Here is a 25208-nt window from a genome sequence, read left to right on the forward strand (position 1 = left end):
ATAACTTGGACTCAGTCAAAAGGCTGCACCCAAGACCCTAGAAGGCCACTTGTGGCCTTGAGCCCATAGGTTCCCCACCCCTAAGCTAGATTAATCCTCCTTTTTCCCCCCTTTTTAGATATCCTCATTAATTTCATTTTGTGTTTCAATTAATAAATTTTTATTTTTTCTCTCTTATTCCCCCATCATTGAACCAAAAAAAAAGAAAGAGAAAATCAAAATTTGCTTTGACAAATAAACAGTCATGCAAAGCAAATCCCCTCATTGGCCAACTCCAAAAATGCCTATCTCAGTATGCATGTCGAGTCCATGGTCTCTTTCAGGAGGGGGTCTATCCTCCGGAATATTCCACTCTTGTTAAGTGGTCCTTTTCCTGACTTGGCATTATTGGTATGGATGATTGAGCTCTGAGATAGGGGCAACTCACTACTTTCCTGCTGTTTTGCAGATGGATTCTACCTACCAGGCCAGGTGGCCTTGCACCCTCAGAACCCTGTGTCCAGGACTTCAGCCAGCCACTCGTCGGCCTCCCTGCTTCGGGAGAAGGAGCTTAGCCACCTTCCCAAAAGCTCCCGGGAGGGCACCACAAAGGAGCACAGCAAAGAACGGGCATGTAGGGGGGACCTGCCGCCACCCTTCAGCAAGAGGGACAGCAAGGCCAAGGAGGAGCCACGGCCTCGAAGCGTCGTGGACCTGACTCAGGATGCCAAGCCTGAAGGGGAGCGGAGACTGAGCGGGCTGGAGCGGGCGGCAAAGATGGGTGACCGTCTCTCCCCTTTCCTGTCCGAGCACGTGGGCCACCGGGGTTTAGGAAGCGGAGAGTCCAAATCCAAAAACCCCCTACAGACGTCCTCCCTGAGCAATTGCAATGGTGGGGGAGACCCTTTGCTGAAGGTTCTGGGTACAGAGCAGGACTGTTGTAGTAAGGATCCCGCCCCGCATGATGAGAACATGAGGCCTGCGGTCCACGGCCACCTGGACAGAATGAAAAGGGGTGAGGCCGTCATCCCTGCCATTACCACTTTGCACATTTCATGTACCTGCCCCTCTCCGCACCCTGCCCAGCCAGGGAAAATGACCCCCTCTTCTTCTTCTTCCTCTTCTGCAGTGACATTCCCTCCCCAGCCCGTCCATTCCAACATGTACACTATCTTTCCCCCGGCCAAAGAGCCGGGCCGGGAGCACAAAGTCACCGCCCCCACCTTCGTGCCTTCGGTTGAGGCCTATGATGAGAGGATGGGTCCCATCCAGATTGCTTCACAGGCCCGGGACAACAAGGCTAAGGAAAAGGAAGTGAGCAAAGTGGAGGTGCTGCAGCCCGCCTTGGAGAGGGGCCTGGCTGACCTCTCGCGTGCCCTCCTGCCCCAGGATTTCCCTTGCCCAGGCGATGCCAGGAGGGCCGAGGTGCTGAGGGAGAAGAACTCGGTCATCCGGGCCAACTCCTTGGTGCTGAAGCGACACGTGACATCCGAGCCCTTCCAGAGTAGGCCTGGGCTGGGGTCTCCCGAGAGCAGGGACTACCTCCCCTCCAAGGACTTGCTGAAGCCAGAGGTTGAGCACCGGGCGTGCGAGCGGGAACGCTTCTCCAGGGCGGGTGCCAAGGAGGCGGCCAAGGTCTATGGAACCCTGGACCCTTCCCGGCAGCACCCGGACACCAGCCAGCTCAAGCTGCCCCCTGAGCAGAAGTGGAAGCCCTTTGAGATGGGCAACTTTGCCACCACTCAGATGGCAGTGCTGGCTGCCCAGCATAACCACGTGAGCCGGGTGGAGGAGGAGGTGGCCAAGAAGGGCTATCTGGACCCCAGTGGGCTGCAGCGAGTGTCAGTGGTGGGAGGTCCCCGGGGTGGTGGGGACCTCCACCCGGTTTCTCACAGTGAAGGCTCTGCCATGCAGAGCCTCATCAAATACAGCGGCAGCTTTGCCAAGGAGGCCTGTGCCCGACCTGGCAGCGGCAAGAAGAGCCCTTTTGGCGGGTTGGGCAACATGAAACTGGACCCGTCGCAGCTGGGTACCGCCAAGGTCCAGCAGCTCCTCTCCCACCAAGGTGGCAAGCAGCTAAAGAGGGACCCTGAGAGGCCGGAAAGTGCCAAGTCCTTCGGGCGGGAGAGTATTGGGTCGCAGGGTGAGGTGGAAGTAAGGCACCCGCCTGTGGGCATCGCGGTGGCAGTGGCCCGCCAGAAGGACAACAGCGGCAGTAAGCTGGGGCCCAGCCTGGCTGACCAGGACCGTTCTTTATCCCTGAGCAGCATCAAAGGTAGGACCCTTCCTCCCTCCAGCAGCTGGACTCTCCCTGTCTCTCTTTCCTTTCTTTGTCTTCATTGTTTATCCTTTATCTGTGTTTCCCTTTATGTCTCTAATTCTCTGCCTAGGGTGAGGTAAGGAATTGCATCACCAGGATCATAGATCTGGGGCTAGAAACAACTTCAGGCTCCAGTTAGTTGAACCCCTTTATTTTATAGATGAAGAAATTGAGGCCCATGGAAATGAAGTGACTTGGCCAAGGTGACAGGAAATGTGGCAGGAGGACCGTTTTGAACCTCAGAACCCAGTCCCCTGATTCAGCACTGCCACCCTTGGTCTCAACCTAGGTCTCAGTACATTTTTCCCTTGGCACGCCATATCCTGGATGGGATGAGTCAGGAACTCCCAAAGAGCAGTTCTTAGCTTAAGGTTGGCCCATAGAGGCTGACAGAAGTGATAAAAATAGGGAGGGGGGAGAAGCAAAGCGGAAAAAATACCTGCCTGTATTTGGGAACTTGATTTGTATGGAGGGATGCTGAGGCCTGTGAGATGAGATGGAGGGAGATGTTTTGCTCTAGCGGAAAGACCATTCAGGAGAAAACCAAAGAGGCCCGAGTTCTAGTCCTGGTGACTTTAGGCAAGCCGTTTAATGCTCTGTATCTCAGTCTCCCTACTCTTAGATAGGAATAACTCTTAATTCTATGACCAAAGCATAAGTAAATGAGGGTCAAAAAAATGTCCCCCAGAGAAGACCTCTGCCTTTGAGATTTTAGGGTTTATGGTGTCACAAGTATGTGCCAGCACATGCCCTTTCTCTCCATGGGTTAGGATAACAGTCTGATGTTCACATTTTTTTGTAATTTAATAAGTTGAATTGTCGCAGTTCCCAGTCCCTCTTTTTCCTCCCTTTATTGAAATATGGCAGCCGCTGTTCCTAAAAGGTAGGAATAGGAGAGATGGGTAGTAGGCTAGGGAGACAACAGGGGAAGAGTTGGCTAGAGAAAGGAGATTTGGCTGGCAGATTAAGCACCAGATAGAGGAAGAAATGCAACCCAGGCTGCTTCCTTAGATCCTGGCCAAGAGGTCCCTTACTGTTAACTGGCCCCCTCAGTTTATGAGGATCCAGGATTCAGGAATTTGTAGGGAACTCTAAGGTTAATCCTCCTCAGATATGGAGAGGATGACCTAAACATGGGTCAGATCCCTTTATAGCAGATTCCAGGGAACATCCAATTGGTTTTGTTGAAGTGAGAGACAACATGATTTTGATAGGGGCTGGAATGTCTGTGATTTCATGTAGGGAATTCCCAGGTGGGGAGACTCCTCCACCAGCACAGATCAGCACCTGCTCTGCAATTTATGGTCTTTCAGAGTAGTCTGGGATGCTGAGAAGTTAAGTGACTTGCCCTGGTCACACAGGCAGTATGTGTCAGAAGGAAGATTTGAATCCAGATCTTCCTGTCTTAAAGGTTACCTGTCTTCTTATGTAGTGTTTTTGTATTCATTCTTTAGGCCTGAAGCCCAGATTTTCTAAGGTGAATTAGTGAGTGATGTCCTTGTTTTAGTGGGGGGAGAGGAGAGGGTAGGAAAAGATAGTAGAGGAAAACTATTTTTTGGGGGGGAGATTGGGTCTCCCTCTTTTGCTCAGGCTGGAAGATCATTGATCGTTCATGAATCTAAAGCTTTAACGCTCTTCTTTTTCCTGATCTAGACTGATTTGCCCTTTCTTAGGTCATTCTCTCCCCTATCCTGGGAATTCATTGCACTGGTGCTAGACTTAGTGCAGAAACTAGATGAACTTACTTCACGGCAGCACACAGCTACCTGACTCAAGTGATGGTCAGTCTCATCCTTGCTGGCAGCAGGGTCTGCAGGCCTGGACCACAACAATCTCATGTTAATGTTTTAATATCCACCCCTTTCCTCTTTTAAGCACTTGTATTTTTTTCCTATTATATTGTGATTTGAAGTTTTTGGTGGATTTTCTGGAAGGTTATTGGTTGAAATAGATGACTTTTGAGATCTTTTTCATCTCTAAGGTTCTCTGTTTGAAATTTGGGTTGGGAGAATGGAGATTGAAGGGGAGATACCTCTTTTATGTCAGAACCAAAGAGTTGTGACTACATATGTCACTACATAAACAAAATCTAGCCGGTTACTTACAGAGAATGGTGGCAGAGGAGATAGAGGGCCGAGCCAGGAGACAGGAAGACCCAGGTTCAAGTCTGGCCTCAGACTTAGTAGTTGTGTGACCTTGGACAAATCACTTAACTCTGTTTAAGTTCCTCATCTGTAAAGTGAGCTGGAGAAGGAAATGGCAAACCATTCCACTATCTTTGCTAAGAAAACTCCAGATGGGGTCGGACATGACTGAAAAAATAACTGAACAACAACACAAAGACCAAGGGAGGGACCAAGACAGGCCTCACAACCTGTTTCAGGTGGTTAGCAAAAAAAACGTAGAGGAAAACATTCCTTGTATGTAGAGGAAGTCCTTTGATGTGACTGTAGCGGCTCTTGGGCTGTAAGTGACCAGTGTAGGCCCAGACTAAGCATAGCTTGGCATCTGACTTATTCCTAGTTCAGAATTCATTGTACCCACTCATGTCATGGAGCATGGAAGTACCTTGGCTGTGCATAAAAGCTTCAGTTTAATGGAACTCAGTATCATTAGAGTTAATAGAAATTATTTTTCATTATATGATGTTTTTTGCTTAGCTCCTTTAAGAGCTCCCCTCTATTCCTGCAGAAATCCAGAGTGGATTGTCCATCATCCTTTAAAGAAAGCAACAATAAGGAAAAGAAATCAACCTGGTTACTTAAAGGGTGCTCCCCGCTACTGACCACCCACCCCTCGACTCCCACTACTACCTACATACGCCAGTTCTGGCTCATGGTGGGCCTGCTCGATCCAGAGGAACACTCTTGCCTAACCCAGCATTTCAATTATTCTTTCCTGAGCTCATCTGCCTGCTGGAAAGCTCGTTTGGGGGTAATCAGCTACCTCCTCAGGAAAATGAGGAGTTTATGGGGTCAGAGGTGCCCTAAGCACCAGCTAATAGCTTTGTGTCTATCTCTACGATCTTTCCTCTTCCCTTCCTTCTGCTCTCCTTATCTCCCCGACCTCACTTGCTCCCTTAGCACAGTGCCTGGCTCATAGGAAGTGCTATATAAATATTAGCTATTGCTATTATTAATTAATAAATGCACTTTAAAATTTTGCTCATTCCAAACTTTCTTTTCCTCTATTCCTCAAATATTTCCTCTCCCCTTCTCTTTAGGTTTTTTTTTTTTAGTCAAGGACCCTGTTGGCATATGTGTGGGCATACACACATACACATATAATACATACATATGCATACATATGGGGGTATTTGTATATATGTGCATATATGTATACACACAACACATATAGTACCCACGCATATATAGACACATATTTATGTGTATACACACATGTTCATGTATATACACGTGTGTGCATGTATGTATATATACACATATATACACACAATCTGCTTTATCAAACTAATGTTTTTAAATGCATAAAATAAAGTGCATAGGACTCCAAAGGAAACCAGTGATCAAAATACAGTTATCAGAATGATGGTAGCTAGCTTTTATGTGACTCTTTAAAGTTTTCAAAGTGCTTTATAAATATTACCTTATTTTATCCTGACAACAGCCCTGGGAGTTAAGTGCTATTATTATCACTGTTTTACAGTTGAAGAGAAGGAGGCAGACAGTGGTTAAGTGCCTTGCCCTGAATCACACAGCAGCCAAGTGTCTGAAGCCAGATTGGAGCTTGGGTCTTACTGAGTCCAGGGTCCAGTGCTCTAGTTGAGAACCCCAGGCTAGATCCCTTAACCTCCTTCTTCCCCTTCCTCTGATCTTTTGTCCTCTCAGTTTTCTTCTCTTTCTGTGTTCCTCACTTCCTCTCCTTCCTATTAGCTTTCGTTTTTTTTTGTTTTTTTTTTTTCCAGCTAATGATTAGGGATAAAGCTTTTGGTTGAGATGCAGTTTCCTAATTCTTTTGGGGTGGGGGTACGGACATCAATTAACATTTACAATAATGAACTTTGTCAGTTATACTGGAAAGAGAGCAGCTAATCAGTGCATTGGCTACAATGTTAGACCTGGAATTAGCAAGACCCAAGCTCAGATCCCACCTCAGAGCTGTGTGACTCGGGCAAGTCACCTAACCTTCCTGCCTCAGTTTCTTCATCTGTTAAATGACAACAGTTATAGCACCCATTTCCCAGGATTGTTATAAGGATGGAATAGGATAATATTTCCAAATTGTAAAGCATTCTGCGAATATTAACTAGCTAGGAAAAATTGTTACTGGAACTCTACCTTCCCTGTATTTAATTATTGACATCCTGAAGCTCAGGATTTGCTCAGTCTAATTGTTTTATAATTGTCTTAGTCAGCTAAACTGGGGGACTCATTAATTAACTTGCTTCCTGGTAGAAGTCCCTGATCAGATGGCCATTTTGTCAAAATACCATTTCTTCTACACAAGAAGCAGTTCCCCTTTAAGGCAAATTTCCTCTGACTTTCAGTGTTATTTAATATTTAATTGTGCACCAGCCATGTCCTTGGTACCATTCAAAACATAGCTCGAGACATGCTTTCTACTCACGGTCTAAATAAGAAAAACAAGACAGGCGAGACGGAGAGCTCCCAGGAGGAAAGGGCGGGGGGGTCCAGTCTCACAGGAATAGTGGCAAGCGTAACATTTCAATTTCTGTCACTTCATCTTTGGACCTTCCTTCAAGTCTCCTTGGTTCTAGGACAAAAGTTCAGCCATAGCAGACAAGGACAAGGTGAAACTTTTGGAAAAAAAAATAGCTGCCTTTATATGGACATTCAAGATTTACAAAGTGCTTTACAAATATTGTCTCGTTTTATCCTCAGGAGGTAGGTAAATTTACAGATGAGGAAATTGAGGGTGTGACTTGTCTGGCTTCACACAGTGATTAAATGTCTAAGTCTGGATTTGAACTCAGGGTTTCCCAGCGTCAAGGCCCAATGCTTTATCCATTGCACTTTCTTGATGTCTGGGAAAAGAGCGGCCTGGCCTGGGGAGGCATTGCATTGTTCAGTGGTGGAAACAGCACTTGGCTATAGGGTCACAGGGGATGGGTTCAAACCCTGCCTCAGTTGCCTATTACCAGTGTGTGTTTGGGAAAGTTTCTTACTTTCCCTGGGTCTGAGACTATTCCTTTTAGTAATGCCGGTATTTGATGACCTTTGAGGTGCCTTTGAATTCCAAATCAATAACCCTCTGAGTGGCTAGGGAAGCTGGTGGTTGGCTTATGTGCTGGGGAGGACTACCTGAGGCATGAAAAGGAATGAGAGGGGGCCCAAGCCTGTGGTACTTTTTTCATTATGGGGAAAAAAGCCTAGTTGAATCAGTTATACAGTTGATGGGGGAAAAAACCCCAAAAGCTGTTCAGACCAATTGTTTGGCTGAATTTACAATCAATTTAGACAAGATTGTCTTTCTGTTAGAGCCATCATATAACCATAGTACACAAGTCTAAAAATAGCCAGCCACTTGACCATGGTGGGTAGCAATTTGAGTTAGGTGAGAAATAAGAGAGAGGATTTTCTCATTCGCTTCCCACCATTCTTCCCCAATTGAGAGCTAGGAATTTCTGGCAAAGGTTCACAGGGCTGGATTGTGAGAAATTAAACATTGACTGGGATGGAATGGAGGCCAGAGCCAAGAAATTTTCAACTTCAAATGGACAATGATGGGGCAAAGGAGGGACCCATAGAGCTGTATTTGGGAAATATGTTTTTTGTGTCAGGGCTCCCTTAGACAGTCTGGTGATACCTATGGACCCCTTCTCAGAATAATTTAAAAAAAAATTAATATGTGAAGGAAATGTTAAACCAGTTAGAAGTTACTGAGAAGATGCCATTTTTTTTCTTCATTCAAGTTTGTGGACCCCCAGAAATCTATTCATGGACAGGATCTTAGGATTCCAGTTTAAGAAACAACCCCTGATCCCTGCAGCTCTTCTTAGGGTATATAGGTGAAGTACTGTTAGCAGAACTGATGTTATTGGGCCACCTCTTTCTGGCTCCCTATCTTCCTGGGTAATACTAAACTTAATACTGAAGTTTAGGGTCAGACTTTTGAGGGCTTTCATATAGCCCCATAAAACCCCAACAGAAGAACCTGAACAAAATGTTCCAATTTATCTGAAATGCTTAAATGGGGCAGAAATTAGGAAGCAGGAAAGGGAACCCTAATGATTTAGGATGAAAATAATCCCTTGCCTTTTGTTATTACGCAAGTTTTGCCTCTCTTTTCACCCTCACCCACCCAAAGAGCAAAAACTCTTCAGATGAAAGTTCCCTTCTCACTCTGGGTTCAGATTTTTCTTCAGCTACTTTGTAACCTTGAGCAAGCCACTTAATCTCTCTGGGACTCAGTTGCCTCATCTGTAAATCAGAAGGATGGGCCTAGATGATCTTGAGAATTTTTTCCAGCTCTAAATCTGTCATCCAGGGGTTTTAGAAGCAGCTCTGGGACTGTTTTAACTTCAGGACACTTAAGAAAGACCAAACAAATAGAATTTGCCTTTTGGGGTCTGTGGTTTGTTTTTTTTTTTTTTAAAGAAGGGGAAAAGAGTGCACGCTAGCTGAGTGGAGGATATCTTCTGTTGGTGTTCGTAGCAGGCCACCAAGACCTTCCTGAATTCCCTGTCCCATAGTCCAGACCTGTCTGAGACCACACAGACCTTCCCCTGACTTCTGATTGGCAGCTCACCACAGTCCTAGGCCCCTTCAGGTGGAGGTGGGGGGCTCGTGTGTTGGGGGGGGGGTGTTTCTCCTTTCCCCAGCCTCTTTGAGGACAGACGTGGGCATGTTTATTCAGTTGGGCATCCAATTGAAATATTTGCCCCAGAAACCATTTTTCTCAGTGCTTCTACCATCGCTAGAGGTTGTCTTAGGCTTCCTCATCAGCACAGGGGGGACTGTGTGTAAGAGCCATTCAGCCACTCAGACCCTCCCACCAGGCATTAAATGTAATTTACTGAGTCCAAATCAGAAGCTGAAAACAAGGGTTGAATTCTAACAGGCCTCTGGGTCTGTTGCTAAGCAATGGAATTGGCTTGGCAACAGAAGCAGGCCCTCCCCTCCCCTCCCCCATCCCCTTTTCCTTTCCCCATGTGCCAAGAGTCTAGTAATAACATTAGCTTGCTTGCTTGGGAGTGGAGAGTGCTTGAATATTTAGACCTTTTAAGAAAGAGAAAGCAGGCTTTAGATGACTAATCTGTAGTATTTGGCTAGTAAAATGCAAGTATTTAGTACTAGGCCTTGGTTGCCATGGAAACCGGGCCTCAGCCTGTCCTCTGTGCATAATTGATTGAATTTTGTATGCAAGTTGCCTGCATCACGTTATATATGGACAAAATGGTCATTCACTGATAGAGACAATAACCGGTTTGTACCAGAGGGAGCCATCCCAGCCCCAGGGAGTGGGAAAAGGGGGAGTTGGAGGGGAGGGTCAGGGGTATGGTGAAGGGGAGATGGTGGAAGCTTTAAAATTAAACCTGCAATAAATAATGGATCTTCCATAATATCACCGGCCTAAATAAGGTTGGCATTGGGAAAGTCCCAGGCTGGCAGGCTCCAAGGAAATGAAAGAGCAGGGCACTGGGGGCAGGCCCCATCTGAATTTTTAGGCTCTGAGATGTTAGCACTTCTCCCTCTTTCTCCATCATTTAAAAAATGGTTTGTTTGTTGTTTCTTTTTTTGAGAAGAAAAAAGAAGGGAAAAGGATTTGAATGTTTTAGGAATAAAAGCCTACCTTGGAGCTAGGAGTCTGTTGATTGGTGAAGTTAGCAAGCCCTGAAAAACTAGAGATTAGCCAGCATTAAACTACTCTGAAGTTTCATATTATCCTAATCTTATTGCTGCCAACTGATTTTGATAGATGCTTAAGGTATCTCCTGAAATCTCTCTCCCTCCCCCATCTGAGGGTGTGTACACACACCCCTTTTATTTTTATTTATTTATTTTTTAACATTTAGGGTTTTAGCAAGTCTGGAAATTTACCCTAAAGGAGGAGGTCTTTTTTTTGGGGGAATTATCCCAGAAGACCATTTCTATCAGTCAGGTGAGGTGTCAGGCAGCTGTCAGGCCTACCTGCCACTTTCCCCTCCCCATTCCCACTGAGCCATTGGCATTGGCATTCAGCCCTCTGTGGGTGGTTTGGCAGAAAGGAAGCAGAAGCTGGGATATAGACGGCCCTGGGCATCAATAATACCACCCATATATTGGGGAGACATTTTCTGTTTTTCAGAATTCTCTTACTTAAACTTCATAATCACTCTGTTAATTTCTCTCAGTTTTATAGATGAGGAAACTGAGGTCTGAAGAAATACAGTGACTCACCCAGGGTTACACAGCTAGACTAGGTGCTAGACCCCTTGGTTTCCAATCTCTGTTCTTCTCACTGGGGCACACTGCCTGCCACAGCCCCAAAACACCACATTTATGGGCCTGTCCCTATTTGGCCAGCTGTCTGGTCCCATTAACTCTGTTAGTCTGAGCCTGGTGTTAATGAGGCCAGCACATTAAGAGTTGAGTCTCCATGGGGCCACTTAATTTCCCACAGAGAGACACCTTGTTCTTTGGCTCCTCACTGTAGCCCAGACCCCAAGCAATCCATTTTCAGATTTCTGTTTTGGTTATGGAAGAGGATTTTATAGTATGTGATGTTACATAGAGGATCATAGATCCTGATCCAGAAGAAACCTTGGAAGTCATCAGTTCCAATCCTCTCATTTTTTACACATGAGGAGACCGAGGCTGAGAGATGGTATGACTTGCCCAGGGCCACAGACGATAAAATTCTGAGGCAGGATTTGAACTCTGTCTTCCTGACTCCCAAGCCCAGTGCTCCTTCTGCTGTGGGACCAGTAGCACCCATCCCATTAAGGGAAGGACAGCACGTTTCATCCACTGTGCAGTAACTCATCTGATGTTGCTGTTTCCATACCTCAATGAAATACCAGATTGTATTTCTGTAGGTTAATTGAAATAGAAAATAATAGAAGTATTGGAAGGGAGTTAGATTCTCCAAGAGGTCGTAGAATTGCCTTCTCTGGGAGATTCAAGTGGGAGTATAATGTCTGTATGTGGTAGGCATTTAATAAATGCTTGCTAGCTTGAATCCTATTGAAATGGTGAGAGTAGAAGTAGGAAGATTAGTTTCCTTTTAAAAAGAAGATAACACTTCTCAGTTATTATGGTGTGCTGGAAAGAACACTAAAGGGGAAAACCGTAGACCAGGTGCCAGGCTCGGCTCTGCTACCAGCACCTGGCTACGAGACCACACATTTTCTCATTTTTAAAATGGGGAGAGACCAGACAAGATGTGTTTTCTGTGGTCATTTCTAGGTCTTAACAATGTACGATTCCATGATGGGTAAAGTGTGGTCCTTCTTGAGAGAAAGAAAGAAAAATCAGCATATACTAGGAATAGATCAGAGGACCATAATGTCGCAAGGGTATTTAGAGGTGGTCTTGCCCAACCTCCATCATTTTCTGGATGAGGAAACAGTCCTTCTGGAGGAACCTGTTCAAGGTTGAACACTCCTGGGATTCAAATCCAGGAGGTGCTCTTTCCAAGACCAGTCTATTGCTCCTTCCTTCCACTGTGCCTGCTGTTGCCAGATTAGGGGGATAGATTAGATTAGAGGTAGGGAATTTTTCCCCCCTCTTCTAGCACAGGCCATTGACCTACCCAGAGGGATCATGCACATAAGTAGGAAGCTGCCATCTAGAGCCAAGCCCAAGATGATAATAATTAGGTTCTAGTTTCTAGGCTTGCTCAAACAGTCGGCTGCCACCCACTCTGCTATCAACACATTTGAATCGCTTATGATGATGACTGTATGCATGAAAAATGTTGTTAGAGAAAAGTTAGGAGTGCTCCTGTCATTCAGAAGTCTGTATTTTTAGAAATAATTGCTGTAGCCCTGATAAAATCAAACAATGTGAGGGCCATAGAATCCATACTCTAGGGCTATTTTCTTCAACTTCCTCCCCCCATCCCCTTGTAATTCTCTGATTTATTTGATTTGGTGAAAAGTACTACCTCTATTGGAGAGGCTGGTGAACTGTTGAAAGGCACTTGTGATGCCATGGGAAAAAGGCATAGAATTTGGAGCTAGAGGACCTGAGTGCAAATCTAGACTATTATTATTAACTTGGGTGACCAGCAAATCACTTAAAAGAAGTGATCTGTAAAAATGAAGGCGTTAGAATGCATGTCCTCTCAGGTGCCTTCTGATATATGAACCTTTTGGGACCCTCAGGCATAAGAGGGAAGAAACAAAACAGAAGCAAAGTATTCTGCCTTGATTAAGATCAGATTGATTTTCGAAGTCTGTGCAAAACCCCTGAAATGTTACCACACAATATCTCCAGCACTTTCCTCCAGGAGGAGAGGGCCCTTTATAGACTGACAGCCCAGTCAGACCTCATTTCTGGGAGACAGAAGGGGCCACGTTTTGGTCTCCCCATTTGACAAGTAGACAGACTGAGCTGAGCAGTAACTTTTCTAAGATCATAGTGGGAGGCAGAAGCGGGAACAAACCTGGGGTCTCCTGGCTTTCCAATTCGACATTCATTTCAAACCACCTCTGCCCCCAGGGGGATTGGCTGAGAAATCCAAGCCTCTGGGGGGTCTGAGGTGAATGGCCTCAGTGAGCTCTTTAAGGAGGCACTGGGGGTCTTGCTCAGCCTCTGCCCCCTTGGGTTATCCCAGCAAGGTCTTGGTTGGAGACACCGCAGTTTCCCACCAGAGAGAGGCTGTTGAACTGAGGAAGGCTTGCTTCTGAATCAGTGCCTTTGTGCTTTTTGTCTTCTGGTTGGAATAAACTCAGTGCCCTCTCATCATTATCCCAGGCAAGGATATTTCAGGACTCAGGGTGGAGCCATACACCATAGGTGCATTTTTTTTTTTCTTTTATAAAGAGAGATGTCTTCTAACCTCCTTCTTGGGGCAGTGAGTGGGCAAGAGCCAGAGACCCACAGCAGGACAGTCAGGGCAAGCTGGAAGGCTGTCAGAGGAGGCTTCCAGATGGCTGTGGAACCGCAGGGACACCCCTGTCTGCCCAGGCTTGAGCCCACTTGGCACACCAACGCAGCCAAGGCCAGGGCTAGGACTGAGTGCGCGGAAGCCCCATCTCTGCCAGCAGCTAGTCTTCTTACACTCACCAGCCCAGCCTCCTTTCTACCATTCCTGGGGAAATAGACCATGAGAAAAAGTAATTAACCACACGTAAATTAAAACATATGGAGCCTCAAGACAATTAACATATTTCTCCTTTTAAGAAAACCATCTTTGTTGTTGGCTGATGTGTCTTGGGTTGTTCATAGAGAGGGTGTATTTGTGTTTCCCTCCTTGCCCGTTACAGTGGTGACACTGTTTGTTCTGGCTCTGCCAGGCTCTGTGTGCTCACTTTATACTAGCATCAGGAAGGATTAAGGATGGTCAGGGTCTGCAGCTGGAGAGGGAGGGAGGTTGGGGGACTGGAAGGCAAGGTGAGGTGATAAGCAGAGGAGTGGGGTTCTGAAGATGCTGATGCTTCTGGCTGCTTTACCCCAAGCCTGGGTCTACAAAGCCTGTCGGGATTGGAAATTGCTCAGGAGAGAGTTGCATCTTGCCTGGTCTCACAGTGACCTATGATGATGAAACTTGGCAAGATAGAGGGGAGGAAGGAGGCATCTGCACCCCCTGTTAAGGACAGACAAACCTCAATCTCTTCTCCTGTGAGATAGGTGTCCTGGGAGGGCTGGGGGGGGGGGGGGGAGAGCTTGTGTAAAGATGCTGAAAAAAATACTTGGAGAGTATTGTATCTGGAGTGCTAGTATAAGTACAGTATAAGACGTGATTATGACAACTTCAGTCTCATGCCCAGGCCAGGCTAGAATTGGAGTTCTTACCCTTTATTTAATGTGATAGACCCCTTTGGCACTCTGGTAAGGCCTATGGATCTTGGCTCAGAATAATGTTTTTAAATGCCTAAAATAAAATATATAGGATTATAATTATAAAAGAGTTATCAAAATATTTTTATAGATTACTTTTTAATGTTTAACATCCACTTACATAAGTTTTCAATTTTCTTCACTTCCCTCCCCTCTCTTCTCCCCAAAATATTTTTAAAAAACAAGTTCATGGGCCCTAGGTTCAGAACCCCTGACCTAGAAGATTCCATCTAAGCCTGGCTGTGGGATCATCTCTACAAAGAATGCCAGGCAAAACCCTGCTTATGATGCCAGCTCGCTAAGGCTGAATTTTCAGGGATGCCTGGTCCCTCCTACTCCCTTTATACACTTAGAAAAGTATTAATTTCATCAAAGACTACAGGGCAAGTGCCCAGCTGCTCTCTGGGATAATCTGACTTCTGACCTGTCTTCCTTTGAGGCAATGGTAGAGTGGGAAGATCTCTGAATCAGGAGCCTGAAGACATGGGTTCACACCTCTGCTCCGTCTCTGTGTGACCCGGGGTGAGCCTTTACAGATAAATTGGAGTTGAGCCAGATGACCTCTGAGCCGTTCCAATCTGAAATCTATGATCTCACCCCCTTTTTTTGACATGTTACTGGAGAACTCAACTCTTACCTTGCTTGACATCAGTGCTACAGTGCTACAATCTTGGAGTTTGGCCAGATACTTGTGTCAAAGCTGGTACTTCCCACTCCTGGCCTGGGAACTAAGCATTGCCCCAAGTCTGGCCTTTCGAAACCTGATAGATTAAAACTGTTTAATAGAAACACTGGCAGGCTGGTCCCACATCCATCTGGGATGAAGATTAGCAGGGTGAAGAGGAAAGATGAAGGAAAGATTGAGCCAAAGTGGAGGACTTTTGGCCTCTGCATCTTTTGTTCCTCCCTAAGAAACCCTTCCTCAGGCTGCTCTCACTGATTGGTTTGGTCTTCTTGTTTAGGACACAGTCGCTCAGATGAGGACTGCGGAGATGACCGTGGCCGACACAGGGAAGAACGCCTCCTGGGGGGAGGGCGCATGGAGCGGGACCAAGAGAAGCTTCTCAGGTGAGCCTTGACGACACTGGGAGAACCAGCCCCCTTCCTTGCTGTGGGTCTGAGAAGGACGCCCCTTCCAGCCCCATCTCCACGACTCCTGTTTGTCTGGGGTCGGAGTGTCTCACTCCAAGCTGTGCTCTGAGGCTGCCACTCTTGGCAGGCTGCTTTTGGGGAAGGAGCTAATTAATTCCCTGAGATTTGAAGGAAAGGATTAACATCACGGGGCCTGGGAGCTTCGGGGAACAGGAGGGGAATAAGTGGGTATGTGTAGATAAAAGGGGAAAGAGTAACTTGAATCTGCAGAATGTTTTGCCATATTGGCCATTGATTTTTTTTTGTGAAAGGCCGTGACACCCTTGAGTTTAGTTTGAGAATAGACCCTCTCTTTGTTTAGGGCCTTGCAAGGCAGCGCAGATGAGCTTTTTCCTTTTGCTTTCTCTACTTTTGATTAGCCTTCTTTATCTCAAAAGGCTTAGAGAGATGCCTGGGACACCGAGAGGTTAAGGGACTTGACCAAAGTCACATAGCTAGTATGTGTTAGATGTGGGAGTTTGAACTCACATCTTTCTGACTTTGAGGCTGACTCTCTAACCACTATATTAAACTGCCTCTGGGAACATCAGACAGCTGTGCTGGTTCCAGGTACTCCTTGCCTGACTACCCCTCTGCAGTCTTCCTCCTTCATTCCACATCTCTCTGCCCACAAACGTCAGCGTTCCCCACGGCTATACCCTCCACTCCCTGTATGTCTCTGGGTCAGGTTCTTCTCTTCCAGTGGTGTGAGCCTATTGGTGATAGATGGAGGGCTCAGATATCTACACGTGATCACTTTTCTGAGCTTTAGTCCCTCACCACTGGTTGTTGGGCCTTTCCATGGGGATGACCCATCGTCAAGACCAACTCAGCCTATTTCAAGTAGAACTCGTCATTCCCTGTCCTTGCGTACTATTCCACCGCCCTGCACCCCCAATCCCCTTATTTTTCAGTTCCTTTCTATTCTTCATCTCTTCCCCATCCCATTCAGTCCTTGTTTATCCCCAGCTCTTCCTTTTGTTTTCCTCTCTTTCTTCTGAAGACCTCATAAATACCATTTTCTGAGCTGTTAGGATCAATTCTTTGGAGTTGTCTTGATTCCTGGTTTCCCCCCCATCTCCCTTATTGATCTAAATTTTATCAACCCTTCTGTCCTTTGTCTTTTTTCAAAGCTGCCCTTCCCTACCTAGATTTTCGCATTATTTTCATAACTATTCTCTCTGCCTACAATTTTACACTCTTCCTACCTTTATTTCATCCAGTGTACCACTGGCAGATGAATTACCTTAATGTGCAACCTCAGGACTGCTTGTACGACAGAATTCTGATTTCTTAACCTCACATCCTTGACTTTTCACGATCTGAGCCCAACTTGCCTCAGCAGTCTAAGCCTTTGCAGTCCCATGCCCCAGTCACTCTTATCTGCTAACTGTCTCTGGAACACACCTGACACACTACTCTTTCCCTCTCTTTGCTCGTGCATCTCACTATTTACCTTTTTCAGGCCCATATTTCTCACTCTTCAAGACCCAGCATAAAGCCCACAACATCTATGATGAAGCTTTCTCTCACCGCTCCAGCTCACAGTCATTTCTCTCTCCTGAGAGTTTATCGCATTGTCTCTGTTACTGTTTGGCACTTTCTGTCCTGTATTCTTATTGTTTATCTTTTCCTCTCTACCCAGCTCGGTCATGGGCTCCCAGAGTGCAGAAACTATGGTTTTTTATCATCTTTAAAACTTAGCATATGAGAAATAGGATGGCAAAGTGTAGAAATGACCCTGGCTTAGAGTTGGACACCAGTGGACTACCTTTGACATTTATTATTAGCCCTGTAACTGTGGGCACATCTCTGTGAACAACCCTCAGAGGTAACCCTCTAAGACTCATCTGCCTCAGTAGACAAGTTCCCGCACCAGCAAAATCATAGGGCCTTGACATATTGACCACCAGACTTTTATATATTTTTAGGTACTCAGCATACATGTAGTGATGCTAATGACTGTGGTAAGTTGTGAATCTGATATAAAGAAAGAGGCTTTGACTGGGGAATCTCAGACTCTAGTCCTGCCTTACCACTAACTTCAGAAGCACCGTGACCTTCAATAAGCCGCTTAACTTGTCTGTGCCTCAGTGTCATTATCTGTCAAATGAGAATAACATTGACTGACATCTAAATATTCATTCAGTCAGCAAGCATTTATTAAATACCTGTTATATGTTAAGATATTTTTCTAGGTGCTAGGGATTCAAAGACAAAATGAAACATTCCCTGCCCTCAAAAAGCTTACACTTGATTGGGAAAATATCATGTACATATATAAGTATATTTAGAATAAATATAAAATGAATGCAAATTAATTCAGGGAGGGAGCACACTAGCATTTCATAAGCTAGTTTCCTGATCCTGAGGGGATCAGGAAAGGTTTGAAATAGAAGGTAGAGGGTTTGATATAGAAGGTAGAGATAAGTCTTGAAGGAAGTAAACGATTCTTTCAACAAAGGGGAGGAAGGAGAACATCCCAGGCTTTAAGATTTCCAAAGGGTTGTCTATACACAATATCATTTTGTATATGTGTATTTTACACTATATATTGCTATATAGATCAGTAATGCATATAGCGTATAGTGAAAAAGAACATTAAAGTGCATTATCTATATCTCTGTGTAGACACACACTCTTTCCATATATCATCTCATTTGGTAATACCTTCCTTCATATCTTATAGGGGATAGGTAACAGGCTTTGCAAAATGGAAAGTATTTTATACAAGTGGTTTTGTTGTCTATAGTGCAGGATTAAGACTCTGTCTACCCAAGGAGTCCAGGCCTTTGGCAATATATGCTCCTCAAGAAGTTTCAGGATTATGTTTCTGTTACTATCGTTGTTTTCCACCTTTTAACTGTCCCTGTCCATTTAGCTGTCTATGCTGTCCTTCCCCCAATCCCATCCCCATTTGGCCTGCAGAGTCTCTTTACTCTGCTGACTGATTCTACCTGAGAAAGAGGTCAGCCGTTTCAGTGAGGTCTATGTTTGCTGCCCCTCTCTAGAGCTGTTTTATAGATTCCTGGGTATAAGTTTCCTTGGACATGCAAACACAAATAAATAAATAAATGAATGAATGAACGAATAAATAAATAAATAAATTACACACACACACACACACACACACACACACCTGAGTATTATGTTAACTCCTCCATTTCCCTCTATCTTCCTTCTCACCTCCAGAGAAAGCAAGGAATTAGCTGACTTGGCTCGAATCCATCCCACTGGTTGTGCTGCCAATGGCCTCAATCCTAACCTCATGGTGACAGGGGGCCCAGCCCTGACTGGTTCTGGGCGTTGGTCTGCTGACCCAGCTTCCCACCTGGCTGCACACCCATGGCTACCCCGGACTGGTAGCCCTTCCATGTGGTTAGCAGGCCATCCTTACGGTGAGTGCTAAGCTGCGTGGGTTTGTGGGCAAAATATCTCTGGGTGGGATTGTACAGGACTGTACAGGGTACAATCTCTACCAGGGTGGTGGTGCTAGCCTGATAGAGAATCATTCACTCGCTTGCCAAGGATGAGTAATGATTTGGTCCAAGCAAGTAGGGGAAAAATTATGTTACAGATTTTACTTACCTTGGCAAAGGGTTTGACTAAAAAAATTAAGGGGGTGGCAGATATTTAGTACCTGGAGTTAGATCTTAATTGCCTGAGAATGAGTTATTTATTTTGGATTAACCATGGTCTCATCTTCTCCACCATTTGTGTGTCCCAGACTTCTCAGTGTTAGGAACACTGTGGGAGAACACTGGAGGCCAGGCACCCAAGGGCATGTGCATGTTTGAGTATATTAACTTGTGCTTCTGTTTTGAGTATATTAACTTGTGCTTCTGTTTTGGGTGTTGGCTGAGATTGCTGATAGGGCTTCTCTGAATGTATTAGAATTTAAGTAGGAGTGCTTTGGGGATTATTTGCTTCCCTGCTCCCTTCCATCAGGACAGAGAACCAAAAGCTTATGAAATGACATTCAAATGAATATAAAGATAGGCCACTGGGCTGCCATCCAGCCTGTTTATTGGTTCTTCTGTATACCCTATAGTGGTTCTTTAATCAAGGAGGGGCTACATTTCCCATTTAAAGGGAAGGCCTTTGAAGTCTAGTCACTACCCTTTCTCCTACTGAGTTTCTTAAGACTGGGATCTTATGTTTATAAGAGCATCTGAACTGGTTTCAGTGCTTGACAGGCCGTGGGCCTTAGCAAAGACCTAAGTTGAGCTGATGTGAATCTTAATGTTTTTTTCTTCTAGGCTTAGGCCACCCTTCCCTGCACCAGGGCATGACTCCAGCTTTCCCCCCTGGTATGGGGGGTTCTATTCCTTCTTCTGCTTATCAGTTTGCCAGGGACCCTCAATCGGGACAGCTGGTAGTGATCCCCAGTGAACACTTGCCCCATTTTGGTAAGTAAGCCTCCTGGTTAATGGGCAAGCACATGGGGACCCATGGTAGTGTCAGGTTGTTTTTTTACCTATCATAGGCCTTTGCATACCACATTCTTATGTGGGGTAACTCCCTCAGCCCACAATGGGCTTTTGATTCAGGCTTAGCTGGGCTCAGTTGGAGGGAGATAGCCACTGCTTCTTTGGCCCCTAGGGCTGGCAGTCTCCCTGGCAGAGATAGCCATTCGTTATGAACCAGAGAAGGCCGTGTGGTTAGAGGAAAAGAACCAGGTCCTGGAGACCCAGATGCCGGATTTTAGTCATAGCTTTACCTGAACTGGCTGTGTATTTGTGAACAAGTTCCTTTATCTTTTTCAGTTTGCTCATCTATCAGATAGGCATGCATAAGACCCTGTTTTAACTCCTTCAAAGAAGGTGTTGCAGTTATAAAATTAATCTAGATTGAAAATAGCACTATGAATTGATCTACTCATTCTGGAAAACAGAAGCAGCATGTGAAAAAAAGAGACAAAAAATGTTCCATTGGTGATGTGGATCCCAGATGAGGTCCAAGGCAGAAAGGACCCATATATAGCAAACCGTTAATATTTATTTTGTGTAGTGGTAAAGAATTGGAAATAAAGCAGATGCCCCTCAAGTGGGGAATAGATAAATGGATGTGCAGTGGATATAATGGGATATTTTTGTGATATAAAAAATTAGAAGCATGAAGAATTCAGAGAAACATGGGAAGACTCATGAACCAGTGCAAAAGTGAAGTGAGCATAACCAGGACAACCATATACAATGACTATCACAATGCCGTTGGGAAAAACACTCACACAGAGCTAAATGCTGTGGGAAAATAAGAGAAAGATGTGAATGCGGTTGAGTCAAATAATCATGTACATATTTATGGGATCACAATTTAGATCAAGTTTCCCCAAACTAATTTGGGACACTCTGGAGTTTGAAATGTTTTGATGGAACTCATTAATACTGGTCGACAGAGACACAGAATAAGGATTATTTTACTCTATGTATTTTTATCCCTAGTCTCTAATACTGTTCTTAGTCACATAGAATTATTGTTTAATTGGTTGATAAAAAGATTTTGTGAAAATTTTTTAAACAAAGTATGGATGATGAAGTTTATTTTAATATTCACCAAATTGCCACATAAATATTTTTGAAGATGTTAGTCAAATATAGGTAGGTCATTATATGATAATATAATGAATGAGATCTTTTTGAAAGAAAAAAAGTATAAGTATGCACTAAAAATTAATTATTAAAAACTGTGAAAGTTTCATAATCACAATTCAGTTAAAACTTCAGTGCCTATCATAGATTTCTATACTATTATACTAACTCAAAGGCATGATCATTTAATAGGTATTTTTCATCCATTTTGTTATTCCCTAATGGATTGTTTGGACACTATGTTTGTAATAATCATGGATCTTTTTGAGGAAGATCTGGAATATTCTGGAGCATGATGTCATCAGTACAGTGTCATAGACAAACAGGAATTCAACTAGGTGCTGATTAATGTGAATAATGAATCCTGCTGAGGTGGTTCCATTTTTTTTTTAAATTCAACTGCATATTTCCATTGGGCTGGAACCAATGATCATATCTTACATATTTATTACACTGAATAGTGTGAATTTGACTACACGAAGCCATGTCAGGGGACTTATTATTCCCACTAATCAGAACCTAGCCATATCGGGAGGTGATCACCATTTATAAGGAATCCTTCTTCCATTTGGACCCAACTCAAAAATACCCTCCATAGAAGCCGAGAGCACCTTTGGCATACATATTTCTTATTTTATCCCTCATTTGATTTTAAATCATCAAGAGAGTCATTGGTTTCATTTATCAAGGAATCTTCCTGACCTTAATAGAGTACTTTTAAAGACTGACTTTTGCTCTACTCAGTGAAATGATTTTTTTTTTTCTTTTGGGTAATCAGGGTTCTAAATGTCACATGATCTTGTATTCCTGACTTTTCAGTCAGTTGCGTACTCAGCTGTAAAGGATTTTTACCAATGCCTGCCTTTTCCCATTTTCATGGAGTACACTCTTGATGTATGTGTAGGTCATTCTCATAAAGATATGTATATTTGCCATGTGCACTTCAGATGGACAATAAATTGAGCTCGGAATTGAATAGAAGCAGAGGGAGCAGAGTAGGTTGCATTTGGACAATTGAGTCTGGTTTTTAAATCAATTCTTATTGATAGCTTTTGTTTTTGTATCACATGCATCTCCCAATGTATCCCTCTCTTTCCCCCTTGGAGAGCCATCCTTTATACCACATGATAAAAAAGAAGAAAAGAGTTTAGCAAAACCAACACGTCAGTTAGACTGACGTTACATACAGTCACCTATACCCGTGGGTCTGCCACCTATGCAAAGAAAATGGAGACGTGCTTTCTCATGACTCTCCTTTGGGATTAAGTCCAAGACCCATCTTTTTAACATAAATGGTCTTTTGGCAGTACTCTGTGCTTATGAATGATGGAACACCGCACTATCCAAAGAATCAAAGTTGGGGATGGCCCAAGGGCAATGGGGAAACACAGATTGAGCATCCATTTCTAATAATAGCCTATAATCAAGCAGGAGCATAAGGGATGATTATAGGATCATCAGTTTAGCACTGGAAGGAACCTTAGAGGCCATTTAATCAACCCTTTCACTTTACAGATGAGGAAACTGAGGCCCACAAGAGAGTGAGTGCCTTGCCCAAGGTTATTCAGTGACAGAGCCTGAGTTTGAATCTAAGGCTTATGATTACAAATACAGAATTATTTTCACTATAACACACTAGGGATATGTATGATCAGAAAATCAGGTAGGCCTTTTATGTGATATGAACAAGGTATAACAGATGGAAAGCCACCGTGCTCCTGTGGTATCTAGAGGAAGGCTTCCATCATGCTGAGTGGGGGCTCTGTGGAAGAACAAGAATCCCATGGGATAATAAGGCGTGAATAGGTTACATTCCGGCATTGACTGAGGGAATGTTCTCATCAGTGAGATCACTGAACTCAGAGTCAGGAAGACATGAGTTCAAATCTAGCCTCAGATACTTACTACCTTGAACTTGGGCAAGTCTCTTAACCTCTGTCTGCGTCAGGTTCTTCAGTCTTAAAATGGGGATAATAATATCAACCACCCACCAGATTGTCTGGCAGGTGTAGGCCTAAATAAATGAATGAATGATGAAAAAATAAGCGAACAAATAATAAATATATAGGCTTTCCCTTCCTCCCTCCTCCCCCTGTTTTTCTTTTGCAGTTTTTTGGAGAGGGGGAAGGCAGGGCAGTTAGGGTTAAGTGACTTGCCCAAGGTCACACGGCTAGTAAAGTGTCTGAGGCCAGATTTGAACTCGGATCCTTCTGTCTCCAGGGCCGGTGCTCTATTCACTGCACCTCCCAGTGTTTTTCTTTTTTTTTTTTGAGAGTTGTAGAAGTTTATTGTTACGCTTCTATGAGAAGTGGGCAAGAAGCCGTTAGGGGACCTGCGAGTGAGAGGGGTACAGGCTTTTACTTTTAAAGGGTAGGGCTGCCATTGTCAGGGCTGACCGGATGGAAGGGACCTCAGTGCATAGATAAAGATCAGAGCTGACCGAGAGGAACTTGTGACTTTAGTGCACAGATAGTTTAGATAAGATTTGGGCCAGACCAGAGGAGACATGAGGCAAGGACAAAGGAGTATTTGGACCCCAAGTGTTTTTCAATCAGTCAGTCAGCAAGCATTTATTTTTACTTGGTGCTAGGCACAAACAGTGCTGGGAATGCAAAGACAAGGATAAAACAACCCCTCCCCTCAAGAAACTTATTTTCTAAAGGAGAGGCAACATTTCAGATAGGAATCCCCATTCATTTTTATCATCACCGCTTCCTTGGTTTTCCCCTCTTTCCTTGTCACTTTCATTCTAAGAGAGAAGTTAATAATGGGCTTTACCCAGTTTTTGTAAAAGTCGTATTTGAGGTGGAAGTATGACATTTGGACCAGCCAACATCAACATTTTCTAATGGATCCACTCTCCGTTTCTTGTGTACTAGCAGGGTTTTGCAGAACCCAGTTTGATCCAATCTTAGCACATTATAACAATAGGTGTGCATTAGGCAACTACACTATAATGTGATCAAGACAGAAACGTCCTGTTTGATAGGTGTCTAGAAATATTTTCAAAGTGACGCCTGTGTTTTTTCCTTAAATTTTTTTTCTTGATAGTATAATTATGTTTACAAGTCAGATGAATCTAACTCGTTCTATAACCATATAGATCTTACAGGACAAGTATATTACAATAATTGTTTTGTTTTTCTTTAGTCTGCTCATACATAATAACTTCTTGGTCTATTTATCAGGGAGCCTCAATTATAAAAATAAAGCCAAGAAAGATGAAAATAAACCAACCCCCCCCTCCCCCAAGAAAAACCTCTGAAACCGAGTAAATGTTGCAAAGTCCATCTGCTTAAGTTAATCGCTCCCCTCTTAGGAGAGCTCCCTACGTCTTTATTCTAAGCCTTTTAATTTTATTTTACCCACAGTTCTAACCGATTTGTTTTATTCTTGTCCAACGTAGGTTAGAAATAGCAAATTGGAGTAAAAGGATCAAGAAGATGTAGTTTTGGCAAGGAAGGAAGGTGAAAAAAGTCAGAAACTAACTGTCTGGCTTCATTCAAGGGTATCATCGTATCGCCACATAGTATAATATCAGATATTCATGATGCTGTCCCCGTATCATCCGGGAAGGGCAAGATTGCTTTATTCGATATACTCTATGAACGTTCATTCTTCCAAAAAGATTTGAGATGGCATAGAAATTAAATATAATATTAGAGTATACTGCAGCGTGAGACAGTTTGGGATAAATCCGGAAGAGAGACCATGCAAAGGAAGCAGAGGTAGTCGTTGTTGCCAGGCATCCGAGTTAAACAGATTCTTGTGGTGGATGCTGAGTTTGGCTTCTAAATTTCGTCCATTCATTTGTTCCTTCACTCAGTAAAGATTTACCCAACGCTTACTGTGTATTAGGTTCCATGAAAGTTCTGAGAGGAATATTAAGATAATTAACATAATCAAATCTAGATATCCTGTCCTCATCCCTTTTCTCTCTCGTCACCAGCTGCCTACCTGGAGATATTCACCAGAATCCTTGGCCTGGCATTTAGAGCCTCTCATATACTCCCGCTTGTCTTTGCTGACATATTTTAAATTGCTCACCTTCAGGCCTGCATTTTGGCCAAACTGTCCCTCTGTCTTTTCCCTGACCTTCACCTTCCTGATGACCTTTGCATTGCTATGCACCCCCTCCTTGTGTCTGCCTCTTAGAAGCCCTTCCTTCAAGGTTCAGCTGAGTTGCCTTTTCCTATGCCAAGTCTTTCTTGATTTTCCCCA

The 25208-nt window shown here is 44.2% G+C and overlaps 1 protein-coding gene and 1 long non-coding RNA gene across 7 annotated transcripts in view; both read left to right on the top strand.

Moving 5' to 3' along the window:
• Positions 1 to 25208, top strand: part of LOC138158646 (uncharacterized) — a 316165-nt gene that overhangs the window by 232458 nt on the left and 58499 nt on the right. The window lies entirely within an intron of this gene.
• Positions 1 to 25208, top strand: part of TNRC18 (trinucleotide repeat containing 18) — a 160239-nt gene that overhangs the window by 78675 nt on the left and 56356 nt on the right. For 5 of the 6 annotated variants that reach the window (XM_069084748.1, XM_069084749.1, XM_069084750.1 and 2 more), the window contains 4 exons: positions 449 to 2254; positions 15228 to 15333; positions 18589 to 18794; positions 19656 to 19805. In XM_069084748.1, coding sequence (XP_068940849.1) covers positions 449 to 2254; positions 15228 to 15333; positions 18589 to 18794; positions 19656 to 19805 — 2268 coding nt within the window. The remainder of the gene's footprint in view (positions 1 to 448; positions 2255 to 15227; positions 15334 to 18588; positions 18795 to 19655; positions 19806 to 25208) is intronic. The other variant, XM_069084751.1, reaches the window with a different exon arrangement.

This window comes from Petaurus breviceps, unplaced genomic scaffold, assembly GCF_028583685.1.
Source record: "Petaurus breviceps papuanus isolate PSGF00001 unplaced genomic scaffold, PetGlider_PUasm1.0 175, whole genome shotgun sequence".
Lineage (NCBI taxonomy): Eukaryota > Metazoa > Chordata > Mammalia > Diprotodontia > Petauridae > Petaurus > Petaurus breviceps.